The 16548-nt window shown below is 36.8% G+C and overlaps 1 protein-coding gene across 1 annotated transcript in view; it reads right to left on the bottom strand.

Moving 5' to 3' along the window:
* PIEZO1 (piezo type mechanosensitive ion channel component 1) overlaps positions 1-16548 on the bottom strand; it is a 3550337-nt gene that overhangs the window by 1421514 nt on the left and 2112275 nt on the right. The window contains exons 13-14 of the mRNA XM_044081575.1: positions 16260-16315; positions 15023-15196 (exon numbers count right to left, since the gene is read on the bottom strand). Of these exons, the coding sequence (XP_043937510.1) occupies positions 15023-15196; positions 16260-16315 (230 nt within the window). The remainder of the gene's footprint in view (positions 1-15022; positions 15197-16259; positions 16316-16548) is intronic.

Below are 16548 nucleotides of genomic sequence, written 5' to 3'. Positions count from 1 at the left end.
GTTGGGAGGTTGAAATAGGAATATAATTTGGAGTTTGTAGAGAAAAACCCTTGGCTCTGTGTGGGAGTGAGGTCCTGGATGGGGTTGGGATGCCTCTGGCCGCTAGGAGCTGATCTACAAGTCTCACTACATCAAGCTCAGAGAGAATCCTGTTGGAACAAATGGACATGCCGATGGAGATTCTGGCTGGTCAAGAAATGGACTAAGCTACTGCCCAACAAAGGGGTCAATGAACAGCGAGTATAGTGTCCTGGCTAGTGTCTCGACCTTCGGCACCATGATCAAATGACCTGAAAGATGTGATGGGGGGAGTGACCAATTTTAATGGAGAAGGTACTGTTGGTGCTGAGAGGGTCTGAGGTACTGTGGAAGGGGTCGGTACCATGGCAATTGTTGTAGTTGGTTCTATACTCAAAGACGGCACCATGGAGGGAGTTTTAGGCTTTGGTGCTAAGATAGTTGTTGGTGTCAGTTTGGCATGTTTAGTCTTCAGTTCAGTATGAACCTAGGTTTTACAAGTCTTCAGTTTCTGTGACCGAAGAGATGTTGGGACTGAATGACTCCTCCTCTTTGTCTCTTTCTTAAGAGAGGTTGATACCTCCACCTCAGACAAAGCCTCCAGGAAAGGGGTTTTTAGGACCCTTTAAAATTAACTTAATTTCATGCTCTGCTAAGGTGTAGGCACTAAAGCCCTTACAGAGCTCACATGGAGTTTGAACTTGCAAGTGTGCTACTCCTAAACAGTATACGTATGAGAGATGACAATCAGAATCTGGCACCTTCCTGCTACATTTGTCACACTGTTTAAAGCCAGTTGTCCCTTTTTTGTCAGCCATTTTCAACAAATACAAAGAAATTATGTCAAGTGATCAAGACACACACACAGTAATTTTTTTTTTTTTAAATGTCAACAATGGTAGTAAAGGTATACCCAAGATGGTAAAGGGAAGGAAGGGAAAAAATTCCAACGATGGTATTGAGATTACCAAGAGGTAAGGGGAAGGGAGGGGCCTGTACCAACAATGTTATGAAGAAGTACCAACAAGGTAATTAAGAGAAGGAAAGGCACTTGCACTGTAAAGGACTATATATAAATATATAAAGGACTAAGGAATAAAGATATTTTAGAAGTGAAAAATTGAAAGATTTTGTGAAAAATATAACACTTAACTTGAGAACAGGCCTGATGCGTCTTGAATCTCTACGCAGCAAACAAGATCTGAAGAGATGAGGAGAGGGGTACTATGGGTAACCTTAGCTTGAAAGTTTCTGACTGGAGCGAGCTTGTTATATCAGCTGAGTCGGTTTCGATGAAGGAACTGAAACCCATCTATCATGAATGAATGAAGATTGACATCAGATCACTTGATTTTAGAATAAGCCATGGGCATTAATCCAGACATTCACCCATGCAAAATTAAGAGAAAACATCTTAACTCTACATATAATATAATCAGTGCACTTTTACACCCCATTTCCCACTCCAACAGCCCAAGATTACAGTATATTAAATTAAACTTACTTTTGTCCAGTCTTCTTCTCTATTTACATTGCAATGCCTATAGTTTTTAAAACTAAAAAACGCTATTTTAATATCTTTTATCACATACAAAAATCAATGAAAAGACTCACCCTCACCTTTAATATATCCCCGACTACACACTAGACAAATCTGCTTTACTATATAACATGCAGTTTATATCATGAACTGTTTTATACAGATACTATTAATAATGATGATTTGCTTTACTTACAGTTACATTTTTTTAACATTACTATCCTTCTAAACATTAATGACAAAGTGGGGTACATGTGTTGTGGTCCACCCACAAGTTTAACAAAGTCAATAAAGGCCTGATCTTTCTCCACCCCTTTTTTTTTGGCAAAGCCATATGTCACAAATGTGACTGATGCTTTATATTTACACATTTATTTACTAACTCCAGTGTTGCTGTTCATCTTCCTGCTCATCTTTATCTCCATACACCAGAATCTGGTTAAAGTGCAAGGTACTCCCGATTCTGCTAGTCAGCTCCTGTGCTTGTTTCTGTCTTTCAAGCCTTTTCTTTTGGAACAGGGGAAAATGTTTCACTGATAATTCCTTTCTATGAGATTTATTGTCAGAGGAATGATAAGCAGAGTCCCCTTCTATTTGACGGCTCACTTTTTGTTGGATTAATTTTTGTATTGCCTCTTTGCCTGCTCTGCATCAATAATTTATTTGATCCTCCAGGGAAGAATATTATGAAGACAGCTGGATAGTGCAGTTTGAATCTCAAACCTGTGTTTCGACATTTCCTGATTGCTGGGATAAATTTGCTTCTCTTCTGCTTGGTGTACAGTGAATAATCATTTCTCACAAACACTCTGCTGTTTCAAATTTTTAATACTTTGCCCTTCTGCCACAGTTTTGTCAGGATCAACTCCTTCTGCTGATATGATTCCATCTTTACTATTACAGGTTTTGGCTGCTTCATGTGGCCAAGATTGGAGCATACACAGGGGTGTGTCCTCTCAATTAACAAATCCTGCTGCGGAATACCAGTCCACTTGTTTGTGTTTTCATAAAATGAACACATTATGTTTCTTCCACTTTCTCTGGTATAGGCGAAATGCTGTATCTTCTAACTCTTACCATTTTTTAAAAAGCTGATCTTGAGAATTATCATACTCGGCCAGCATTTTCTTCATTTCAATTCGATTTTTTGCAGATTTGGCAGTTCATCTGAATAGCTAATTAAAGCTTTTTCTATTTTTTCCCGTTTTTGAGTTGATATACTCCTTCAATGTTTTATTTTACTTATTTACTCAGCACTGAGTACAGCTGATTTAATTTTTTTCCTGTAAATTACCGAAACCATCTCTTGGACCACTTGTATCCTGAACTGCTTTTTTGCTGAACAGCTGCAGGATTCTTCCCAGTCAGGATTTTCCCACCTTTTGTAGTTGATTTTTTTTCAGGTTCTCTAAATTTCTTCTTAGCTGCTATCCAGGCAGTGTACTTACTAGCCAGAAACTGAATTTTGCTTAAGCTTGCAGAATTACTAGCTGTTATTTGTCAGATTTTTTTTTCACAATGGGAGAATTGAAATTAAGCTGTTGCAGCCACCTTGGAAATCTATGAACCCTACTCCTCTGGACAGCACAACATCAAACACTGCCACAATCACATAGAGGTTTTGATTCTTACCACAATACTTGCCTTGAGACTTTTGGCCTGACATAAAACGAGTACAGCAGCAAGTTTAGGAATAAACGTCTTCACTGGAACCATAAAATCATAGAATAAACAAGCATTGTAACAAAAGAAAAATACGCTCATTCCTTAGGAAGATAAAAAAATCCCATACCTCAAAATTAAACAAGTTAAACAGAAAGTTTAGAAATAAAATAAAATCTTCCAAGGCTAAGCATACATTGAAAACTACCACCTCTGTGTCAGGAACCTTAGAAATAATACCCAGCACTGCATAAAGATGATACAAAATGATTCTACCTTTTCAGCCCATGAACACACAGTTAACATACTAGCAGACAAATTTAGCACAAACCATACCCTACATCTCCAGCTAGCCTACACACACATGGCACTATATCAGCCTCTCCACCAAATACCACCTGAGCACGTCAAAGGCTCATTTGGAGGTGAAAACCATTACCTCCATTGGGACTGAAAGAGTGCTAGCATGCTTCCTTGCCAGTGAAGAACTTTCTCACTAAACCGCTTCACAATTTGCTCAACCGGCTTCAAGCCTGGGGCACAGAGTACTGTGGTAGTCATCCACATACACAAGGGTGGCCTTACCACTGATCCTTGAAACTACACACATATAAGTCACATAAGCCTTATCTGTGAATCGATGGAACACATCATTATGGGCTTCATAAATATAGACACACTCAGCCTAAAGTCCCTTGACTCATATCAGTTTCGATTAACCTGGATGACTTCTTTGAAAAGTCAATGAGACCTTGGACAAGAGCAAATCAGTACACATCGCTTACTTCACCCTCGCCAAAGCCTCTAACACCATCTTGCTCTTTGACATCATAGATAAGCTTATCAAACTAAATGCAAAGCTTTATATCACATAACAGATAGAAAACAGTTTCAAAGGAAGAACCCAGAAAAATTAAGACTCGGGGAGCACACTCCTCCAAAAGGTTTGTTACCAGTGATGTTTCCCAGGGGCTGGTAATGGAAATGCTCCTGTTTTATATAAACATCTCTGATGTCAAATCTGACCATGATGCCATATGGCTGACACAGTTTGCTGATGACTGTAAATCTGCAGCTATCATAAACACCCTGAGAACTCCAAAAATCAACAGGGACTAACACATACAAACAAGTTGTCTCAAACTAAATTCTAGAATGTGTAGTAACATATCCTTTGGTAAGCACCAGCGCCACCTGTGCTCATGTTACACCACTTCAAAACAGACACAGTTATCACAGACCTGGGAACACGTGCTGACAATGAGCTGCTCTTTGACTGCCATGTAACAAGGCAGTTCTGGTAGATCTTATTTAGTCCAGATGAATTCCAATTACATTGCCTAGAAGTCTAAAGATATACTTCCCTAGTCCTACCTTATTAGGCTCATAATTGAGTATATATAATACTATATATAGTATAATACTCTCTTTGGCATGCAGCTATCAAGACACACAATCCAACATGAAAGATGCAAAACATCGTGAATCCCTTGCTCTCTTTTCTGTTTAACACAGACTCATCAGAGGTGACCTTTGCCCAGCCTACAAGGCCTCAAATGAACCTGCCATGAGCAGCCTCCATTATATTTGCAAACCCACAAATACCAATACAGAAAACTTTAATTCTTGCCTGAATGTTAACAGAAAGTGGTGTGGATCGATTTGCACCTCACAGAATTCACTTCATCTGGAACAGACATCAAACTCCCCAGTCATACCAAGCAAAGTAGTTTACTAACTCTCTTCAGATACAACATGAATGAAGTGACTGGTTAACTAAAAATACACCCCTCAATCTCACCTCATAGTTTTTCATGGAAAGTTGCATCAAACAGTGGGAACTGCAGTGGCTAGGCTACAAATGACCTACCAGAGCAAATGGTAAGTAATAACCTATGAACCTATAACCAGCAGTTACAGAGAACACTATATCCTGCATAAAAACATATCTTACTATACTGGACCCACAGTTATGTAAGGTACAGTGTTTTAAGTAATTGCCACTTGATGACAGTAACTTCATTTAAAACACACACGCAGTTAAACCAACATGGAATTCTGGCCACATTATACTGTACATGCATATATATCTTATAGAGTACAGTACTATTCTTTTTTATTAAACAAGAAACATCTTTGTTAAATTATCACTTATAACATAGGCACTCATACATTTATATAAATGAAAACAAGCCATACTGAAAACAATTTTGTTGCAAACATCATATATCACTTGTAATCTATCCAGTCACTGTCAATCAAACTTTACACAGCTCATTCAAATCATGCCTTTTTAAACCTCATTCCTTGTCTGCATGTATTGTTCCCACAATTTCCATCTTTTTCTATGTAATTTGTTCCTACTTTTTTCTAAAGATCCCATTTCCAGTTGTTTTATCTCAGTTACCATATTGACTATGTTTAATACAGTTGATCTATACTCTGATTTTCATTTCCTAGTAATTGCTTTTTTGGCAGCCACCATAATTAGACTCAGCAAGGCCTTTCGATGTCTAGGCAATTCTGATTCTGTACCATAGCTCACAAAAAATAATTTCCTTAGTTATATCAATTTGCTCACCCAGAATCTCTGACAACAGTCTGCAGGGAATCTTTAAAGTTTGCCAACTCATTACACTCCCAGAAAATATGTTACCAATTACCTTTTTCTTCCCCTTCACACCTCCAACATTTGCTGTCTTCCTGAGGAAAAATGCTTTATGGTCTACTCGGCGTGTAAAAATACCTATGTAAACACTTCCAAGCAAAGATATGAAATCTTCTACTTTGTTGCATGTTTGAGAGGCATACATATATTCCCACATTGTTTCTTTGTGAATTGTTTTTCCAATCTCTCATCCCAATCTTTTCTAACCTCCTCTGATTGATTCTTACAGTTTTCATGCAATAATGCTCAACTAATTGTTCTTTTTTTAACAGCAGCTTCCGTTCTAGATTGTACTAAAAATCCTACCATTGTCGGTCTTTCACTTAGGATCCCCCAAATTCTTTCAGTATGCCTATATGCTGATATCAATCTTTGATAGGAAGGCAATCTATAGCCTGCAGTCCAAATAAATTCTTGGCCTCTTCCCATTCTATTACCTTTCCCTATCGAATTATTTGCTCCTAATACCTTGGTTCTTTTGGCAGTTTTCTTCAATAAATTCCAGCCCCTTCTTGCCCAATGTCTATATCCCTAATTGCAGCCGTGGCTACAGGAAGAATCTCCTTTCTCCATTCTTGTCTTGGCTTAGTTCTTAGAATACTTTCTGCATACTTTATGAATATAGTATTCTGCATGGTAATTAGAATTCGCTTTAAGGATCTGCATCCAAAATCCCAGTCTCTCCTTGTTTCTTGAGTTTCCCCCATTTTATCATCATCCCTTTCCACACTGAATTATAGGTTTCTGCTTATGCCATGTATAGGAGACCTTAAATGTGTAACTCTGAAACACCCCTTCAAATCAGGTAATTCCAGGCCATCTTGTTCTATTGGAAGACTCCGCTTATCCCACTTGACACTTGCTGTCTTCCCCTCCAAGATAAAATCCTTCAGCTCTATTAATTTCCATCCACAACTTCTCCTCTGGTTGATAAAAATATGCCTCACCTTTGTATAAAAGTAAAGGGACTAAAAACATTTAACTGCTTCTATCTTGCTAAACATATCCATAAAACAGAGCTTCCAATTTCTCAGATGTTGTATTATCTTCTGTTTAGTCTCTTCCCACCTATCCTTAGCTGCCACACCACAATACTTTTTAATCCATACTCCTAAGTACTTAATTTTATCATGTCCTATAAATATGGATATTGCTGAACCAATCTGTGTATAAGTACATTATTTAAATTTATTGTCTTTGTTTTAACTTCATTAATTTTGGATCCTGAAGAGATGTGAAATGGTTGCAAAATGTGCCATAGCACTGAAATGTCCTTTTCTAGTTTTATCATCAGGTATACAATAATATCATCTGGCAAATAGAGCCAGCTTTTCTAGACTACCATACCAATTATATCCTTGAATTTCTCAGTTCCTTGTTTTCTTTGTCAATAGTTCTAAATATGATGCAAATAACAAAGGGGAAAAGGACACCCCTCCCTGGTTCCTTTGCTCAAACAGAAATTATCAGAGAGGAACCTACCCACTTTAACTTTCACCACTGATCCCTCTTGTAATTACCTAATCAACCTTATAACTTTATCATGGGATACAAATGCTTCCGTTGTCCTGCTCATAAACTTCCAGCTTACGCTGTTAAATGTTTTCTTTGCATCAAGCCCTACCAACAACGGTAGTATTTTCTTCACATTCTGCTTCCCTCTGGATCACCAGTGCTCTGTTAATGTTAAATATTTGCCTCTCCTCCACAAAACCACACCGATCCATATCTATTCATTTTTGCATCACCTTTGCCGTTCTTTTAACCATTATAGACAAACACTTTATAATCATGGTTTAGGATTGAAATGGGCCTGTATGAAGCTGTATCTGATGGGTCTTTACCCTCTTTAGGAACTGGTGTTTCTCCTTGTTTTAAAATACTCTCAAACAACACCTTCCAGATCCTTATCAGTTTTTTCTTCCTAGCTTCCAGACTTCCACAGGAATACCATCTATTCCTGGGAACATTCTTGTGGATTGGTTATAACATCACCATTTATATCTCACCTCCTCCTATCCTAACAGTTATTAAATGAGCCTCATCTGTGTCTAATATTGGCATATTTCATTCTTTCATAAACATTTCTATTTGTACATTTTCTTAACTTCCATATTTCTCTGCTTCATACAGACTTTCATAAAATTTTCAAAATAGTTCTAGCACCTCTTCAGGATCTCGTTATCTTCCTTGTTATAGGCTCCCTAAGCTTGAAAACAAACATTTCTACTTTTGTTGCCAGAGTCACTGTGCTAAATATTTTTGTGCTCTGAAGTTATTTATCAAAAAACAATTTAACAGCAATCCTTCTAAATTCATGCATACTATCAAGGTAATCCCATATTTTCTGTTTAGCATTCCCATATTTTCCATTTAGTATTCAGTAATAGCGCCTCTTATTGTTCTCTGAGATTAACCCTATTCTGCAACAATTTAACCTTTGTCAGTCCCTGTAAATAATTCTTGTTGCTTTTTAACCATATCTCTCTTTCTTACATTTCCACCCTATTTTTAAACTCCACTTTAATTTTATCCCATTCCCTAGCTATATTTTCAGAAGAAATTTCTATCTTCTCTTATTACTTCTGAATAATTTCCACTACCCATAAATTAAATTCCTCTCTTTTTAACAGATAGGTGGGAAAGCGTCAGTGTCTCATTTTTATTTCATTACCCTGCATTTTTACTTTAGTTATTACTGCCACATGATCTGAAATGGTCACTGGATGTGTATCAAAACTTTAAATTAAATGCACATGTTCCTGTGAAATATATGTTCTGTCTAGTCTAGACCAGTTTTGAATAATATGCAAATTCACTTCGAACTCCTACTACTGAATTCACATCTTCAGTGCCAAATATTTTCATAAATTTCTTCAAACATATAAACACCTTTGTTACATTTTCCCTTCTGGGACCCCCAGGCACATCTTCACTGCTGCAAATCAAATTCCAGTCCACATCTATAAGCAATCCTCCCTGCTGACAGCTGATTATTTCTCCCAGAATTTTCTTAAGCTTCATTACAGCACTTTTAGGTGGAATATAAATACATGCCAGTGCAATCCTCCTCCCCCTTGTCAATAGCCCCTTAGTACTACAAATCTGCCATTATCTTTTTTTTACCTCTTCTATCAGTATTGAGGCTCCATTTGCAATTAATATAAGTATTCCTCTTTTCCTTTGTCTCAGGTATGAATAACTGTCCTGAAAACCTTTCTTTATCAAATTTAAATGTTCAGTTCTTTCTAAATGTGTCTCCTGTAGCATAGCTATTTGCACTCTACATTTTTAATACAGTTCACCACGCTTTCTTTTTTGTATACATCTGTGAGGCCATTCATCACTAAGTTAAAAAGTTATTATTCCCACATTTTAGGTGTAACAGCTTTTTAAACTGTCTAGTTCCAGCTTTTGGGTTACATGCATACACTAATATTTAGCAGGTTGATCTTTTATACAATTGCTTCTTCTTATATCCATTTGAGCCTGTGTCACATATAACACAACTTTTTGTTTTACTGAAAGCCCTAAAAAAACACCCTCAATGCACTCCTTAAACTTACTAAATTAATACTAACATACAAAACTATGCACATCTTAAAATACTGATGTTTTATCCTCCTAATAGGAGCAACTGAACCAGACTTACAGCCAAACTCATGGAATTGGGTTATCCCTGCTAAGATGCAGCGTACAGCCTATGTTTCTACTAAGTGCTATTTGGTTTTGTCTTATCTTTATTTCTCTCCCAGATTGCGTTCAGAAAATATTATCTTCTAGCCACTGAAATAAATAAGTATACTGCTTTTAAGATTTTTATCAGATTGTATTCACAGAGACATGAGAACCAGATAAAGAGTTGCTTCTATAAGCACTCATTTATTTGCAAGACAATGTTCATTTTTTATTTGCTTTCTCTTAAAATGTGTTACTAGATCAAGCAAAGGGCCTTAATCCAGTCATTCCCCTATACAAGAGTGAAAAAAAACCCATCAATTTTCTTGTATCCTGCTCTTTTGACCAGACATTTCTTATTTTATTTTTTTTACACTGCAGTGGCTACATTTGTTAAACTAAAATGAAAGAAAGAAATAAGGAAAATAAACTAATAATAAATAATAAACCTAAAAACAAGCTGGCTATGCCCTTGCAACTCCCACTCTAATATCACCCACCCCATCTAACCACTACCTCTTTCCACCCCACTAACTACCTTGATTATAGCAAGATGAGATGCTCATAATCCTAGTACTTATTATACAGCAGGAACTTCTTATTGTAACATTTGTTAATGTATGTTATGTACTTCACAGATAAAGAATCTAGTTTGTCTACTGATGTACTATGTTCTTCATCTGTAAATATGTTGCAATTGTTATGTAAATTGTTAATAGCTATATAATCCAATGTAACTACTGTCTGTTTATTTTAACTGTGGAGCTTTTCTCCCCGGGCCTCCACTGAAAATGGACCTACGTCCAGTCGGACACTCCCGGTCAACAAATATAAATAAATAAATAAATAAATAAATAACAGGGGTACCTGTTTACTTTAGTATTCCCATTACACTTGAAAATAACTGAGAAAACTTTACTTTATAGCATGCAAATTACATCATGCATTCTAAAAACACTATTAAGAACAATATTTTGTTTTACTTACAGTTAACTCTTTCCTTCCTCCTCCTCCAAATGTTCTTTCAAACATTAATGGGATGAAGTAGGGAACACACTTTAGAGTCCCCTACAAGTTTAAAAAAATTCAAAAAAATTCCAACATTTCCAGGTTTTCTTGTTCTGTCTTGTTTCACAAGGATAATGAATGCTTTGTAAATCCACATTTTTTGTCAATTTCCCGAGTTGCTAGTTTTATTTCTGTTGATCTCCATCTCCGCAATCCAGTCTCTGCTTAATTTATGATGTACTCCTGGTTCTTCTAATCAACTCTTATAGGTTCATAGGTAGATACTAGGCTATCTGCCCAAAGGCATTTATAAGCCTAGCCAGAATGTGTTGGCTTTCGCCACCCTCTTAGATTAGTTCCCAGTGTCTCTGTCCAGCAGAGCCACTGAAGTGATCCCGGGGTAAACTTTCTGTTACCCATCCACTCATCAAGGTTTCTCTTGAAGAGTGTTAGCGAGGAGCTCTGCCTAATGTAGATTGGAATCTTGTTCCAAAGCATGGGAAGTCTCTGGGACAGGAATCTATCCCTCCAGCACGTTCTATTTATTGTTGGGATGAGGTTTAGATCACTAGAGGATGTGGCTCGAGGGGATACAGTTTTCTTTAGGTACTCTTTTGCTTTTTCTGTCTCTCAAACATTTTCCATTGAAGCTGGAAAAGGTTTCATTGACACTGTCTCTATGACCATTATTGTCAGAAGAACAAGAAGCAGAATCTCCTTCTGTTTCATAACTCACTTTTTGTTGGACAAATTTTTATTTCCTCCTTAGCACGCTCTGCATCAAAGAATGATTTTGTTCATTCAGGAAAGAACGTTCTGACAAATAGCTGGGTACACCAGCTTGAATCTTGTGTCTGCTTTGCAACATTCCCTGATTAGTGGAATAAATTTACTCCTCTTCTGCCTGGTGTACACTGAATATCACTTAGACACACACACACAATACTGTCTCCCACTTTTAGTACTTTGTCTTTTTGCTACAGTTTTGTCAATATCAATTCATTCTGTGGTAGGATTGCATCTGTACTTATAAAAGACTGTTAAAAGTCTAGGTTGCCTTTTCATGGTCAGGTTTGGAGCATACACACAATGTGTCATTTCAACTAACAACTCCTGTGGAATACCAGTCTAGTTGCTTATTTGTGCTTTCATAAAATTAATACAGTCTGTTCCTTCCAGCTTCTCTGCTACAGCAGAAAATCTCAGGTTTTCCCTACCTGCTCTGTCCTCTAATTCTATTATTTTTTGAAACACCTCTGCTTGAGCAGTCTCACATTCATCCAAACTTTTCTTTACTTTGACCTCTGATTTTTATCACCTCATCTGAATATCTTTTTTAAAGCTTTCTCCATTTTTCCAGCCTTCTGTTATTTGAGCTGATATACTCCTTCAGTGTTTTGTTTATTTTAATCAACTCTTGAGTACATTTGACTTATTTTCTTCCTCTAGGTTAATGGAAGTCATGTCTTGCATCCAGAACTTACACTGATGTTTGCTGAACAGCTGCATAATTCTTCCCAGTCAGGGTTTTCTTCCTTATCTTTTGCGACTGATTTTCTTTCAGGTTCTCTGAATTTCTTTTTTGCTGGCATCTAGACAGTGTACATACTAGCTAGTTACTGAAATTTAGCAAAATATGGGTTTACTGGCTCTCTTCTGAGTTTCTGTTTTCACACTGGGAGGGCTGAAATTAAGCTGTTATTCAACATGCAGCCATCTTGGAAATCCAAAGTACAGTATTATTCTTATCCCTTTTTTCACATCTCTTTCATATGTTTGCTGTTTTTTTCTTGAGACCATATAATTCCTTGACAACTGAATGCAATCTTCTCTTCTTCCTTAATTGTACTTATATTAATACTAGAACATTGTTGTACTCTATGTAAAGTTATTGCTGGATTTCTTTTTGTAATCTTTCAAGCTGCCTTCGAAAAACACTTGTGTCCTGCATACTTATCCAATTAAAAAATGAGGAGTAAAATTAATTTTACTTTCAAATGTATGCAAATGATACAGCTTACAAGCCAACACTAAATTGTGTCTGCATGCAAACCTGCTCCACTTACTATTTATCATCTCAAGACAGTCTCGGTAACATGTATACCAGCCCTTTGTAAACTGCTATACACTACTAGTAACCATTTTTTCAGGCTGCACAAGTTTTATCAATCTGACAAAATCTTTTGAATATTACGGCAAATTACCAATTGTGTCTTTAAAGGTTATAAAATGTGATTCCGCTAGTTCAACTAACAGAACTGTTTAAAAAGTACAACTTTTCATTTTTCATGCTGCATCTTACTGGGAAACATTTCTATTATGAGACATAAGACTCAGCAGGAGACAGCACTGGCTACATGTAAACAATCTGAAAGGGACACTCTCAGAAAAGTTTAGATCAGCACACAACAAAGGCACTTGATGCTTGCAATCCACAAAAGTAAGGAATAAGAGTACACCACAGGATAACTAAGTAAGATAATGGATTAAGTGAGAAATGCACAGGTAGACCTCATGTGAAATTGAATAAAATATATTTTGCATAAGGAAACTGTTACTTATCAATGTCCTATGCAAAATGGAAAAGGCTACATTATTGAACAGTTCCTTCTAATCCTATGGATACTCTTCGAGGATTTTGACTGATTGGCACATTGTCATTTCAAAAAATGTAGCACATACAGTTCCAGTCACAATGTTTGGGGGGGGGGGGGTTAGCCCAACAACTGACAGGGTTCTTACTTGAAACACTGCCAGCTGAATTGCAGGTGAAAAAAATGTAGTGTCCCACATCAAAATGCATTATGCTGCTGTCATGTCCACCTTTGCTGAGGATTTAGGTAGAGGCTTGTAAGATCCTACACTCACATTTTTATTTTCTTCACTATGTTTATTCACTTTATCTCTTGTATGATATTTTGCTTGTCCTTTCTTCTCTTATTCTTTTTATATACATCCTTATTTTGTTACCTATGAGCCTGGGTTGCATTTGAAAAGGCCACACTTTGATTAGCCCATTTACTGGTTAATAAGGAGACAAAAAAAGACAGAGGTGTCACAGTCATCTTTTCTTTTAGCAGCTTTTTTATAATGAAATTACATTTTATGATTTGTTACTTAACAAGTCATGTCTTAATTTTTATTTCAGAGTATTGCTGCACTACGTACTGAAGGCTATATTTCTAGCAAGCTATGTTGTGGAATAGCTTCAAAGCACATGGGGCTAAAACCCTGACTGCCTGTGAATCACCTGAGCCAGCTGGTGAGGGTAGAAGTGATTGCTTAATTCCAGCTTCATTCTGGGAGGTGGGAAAGTAGCCTGCCCCACTGCATGTCTAGAATCTAATGGAAGCAGGTATGCAAGTAACAGGAAGTACTAAGAATTCTACATCCACAAAGCTATCTGCTTCATAGTAGCCATATTTTGGTTTACACATGAAGTGTGCAATAGCCATCAGCCATCACCATAGGATTACTTGGAAGTAAAGCTACCACGAAGGAAGAATAAGAGATTAATAAAAAATTCCTATGTGCACTACATCAAGGGTCACACAGAGGAGTCCTTTGACGTGGGCAACAAATTGGGATCTAACATTAAATGTTAGCAGCCCCAGTGGAAGGGATGAAGCCAAACTTTCAGCCCATTGGAATGATGGCTCCCTTTGAACTGACAGAAGGACAGTTCTAAGCAAGGGAACAAGCACACTTCCACAACTGTCTGTATGATGGCCCCCTTTTGTTGGCTTCTCACCTCCACCCGTTGTCTATGGGAGGCCAGTATAATGGGAGAATGAATAAGCTCAAGATCTATGGAGGTGGGCTGAGGAGTACTGAATATGGAGGAAAAAAAGCACAGAAGGGAAAACACACCAGTGAAGCTGCAGTCAAATCGTTAGCTGTCACTATGTATTTAGTAAACATTACAAATACCTTTAACAACTAAATCGAATCATGTAATGCAACTCTTTTCTTTCTATGGGGCTGAAGGTAGACTTTCTTATATCATATAATACAACTGTTTTATTTCCACGGGGTGTTAGTGGACGTCTTGTTTTTGTGGTGTCCCCCACTGTCCAAAGAAATGCACAAAAACACCTCCTCATTTACTTCCAGAGAAGGAAAATAAAGGTGCAATTAAGAAGATCTGTCCTTCACAATCAAATTAGAAGAAAAAGAAAACAGAATTACATGCAACTACCAGGTGTCTACAGAGAATAATTACAAAACTTATTTAGTTTTGTTTACCAAAGTAATCTGAGGCCTAAGCTCCAGACCATATTTATTACAAGATAAAATGGGAAAAGCATTCGGTATTAAAGTGTTGTAACATGTAACACCCTGGGTTAAAGCCCAGCAAGCCAGTCAGACCGAGGTCCTCTAAAATAAGTTGCACTTTGAAACATAATACCTGTAGTACAGAATGCATGATTACAGAAAGAAGTACTCACCTGCGTGACTGATGCCTATCTTTAAATTGTTGCACCTCCAAATCTGTTATCTTCATAAACCGTCTGTGAAAGTAATGCAGCTGCAGAATACAGGCTAACAGGAAGAAACCTGGAATCAGAATGCTGGTGAAAAGCTCAGACACACTGAATTGTTCTAGTCCAAGATCTTCCAACCTAAAGTAAAAACAATACAGCCATGAAAGAAGTGAAAACTAGTAGTGTATACAAACTGGACTGGATACATCTACTTTCAGGTTTTAGTAATGTTTCCATTCAAGTGTGTAAGCCTATTTTTTTTTTTTTTTTTTTTTTATCAGCACTACATTCCTCCTCCATTCCCTGACTAAATTCTTTTAAGTCTTCTTCCCTATTTACACCTTACCATAATACTGCCCTGTTGTTCCCCAGTATTTCCACCCTGCCTCTAGTCTCTTCTTTTCCCCACTTACTTACTGGACATTACAGCATACTTAATATTTTCCTGTACCGAATGTCACTGATTTGCTGCATTTCCAGCTGTTTGTCTTACAACTAATTATACTGCATTCCTTTCTCCCTAAAGTAGAAGCATCTCTACTTTTGTACTGCACCTTACATTAATTATCATGCTTTTTAAATACAGTTTCTGCAATGAGAACTGGAATAAGGTGGAGAAAATTCTTATTTTATGAAAAGTAAACCAGTTACACTGCAACAGTACCAAAATGAAAAGACATATAAATAATCTGAAATATAAAATAATGTGTATTGTACTTGCTTTTTCAGTAAAATGAGAATACTGCATGTGCTAATGTAACAAAAATGTACAATGTTTAACAATGAAATTAAAATCATCCCACAAATGTGTGCCCAGTTGCAAAGATTGATGCTTGAAGATTCTGACTGGTTACATGATGACTTTTTTGGAGAGTATCTTGCTGGAACTCTCCCTCCCACTTCAAAAGTATGTAACGGTGGAAATAGAAAGGCATCTTCTAAAATTCAGACCGAAGCTACAGAAATCCTGTTTTAAACCCCCCAAAGAAGTGTGTAACTACAGAATTAGGAAGGTATGTTCCAGATTTCAAATTAAACCCAAAGGAAACCTTGTTTAAGGACGTGTGTGTGTATGTATGTATGTATATATATATATATATATATAGATATATATATAGATATATATATATATAGATATATATATAGAGAGAGAGAGAAATAGACTGTGCGCTAATTCAATCCAGTCAGTTACAGGAGTTACTGCTCTGCCTGCTGAAGGATACCACTGGAAATGAAACTTAAGTTGTATTGAACTGCCTGTAAGAACAAAAAAAGTAATGTCTGAAAAATGAAAGCCAGAAAGTTATGACAACACACATCCAGAAGTAGAAAGTTTCTATATCAGCTGTTAGGGATTTTTTTCCTGATCATTTTTCTGTCCATTTGAATGCTTTACTTTCAGTTTTGTTGTGCAAGTTCTATTATGTTTCCGTACTTATCTGCACATGCTTAACTTATTTCTTTCAAGTCAATAATTTGATTATTTGCCA

The sequence above is a fragment of the Protopterus annectens genome, chromosome 8.part1 (genome assembly GCF_019279795.1).
Source record: "Protopterus annectens isolate FY-2018-M chromosome 8.part1, PAN1.0, whole genome shotgun sequence".
NCBI classification, from domain to species: Eukaryota; Metazoa; Chordata; order Ceratodontiformes; family Protopteridae; genus Protopterus; species Protopterus annectens.
This window is presented reverse-complemented; position numbering and strand designations above follow the sequence as displayed.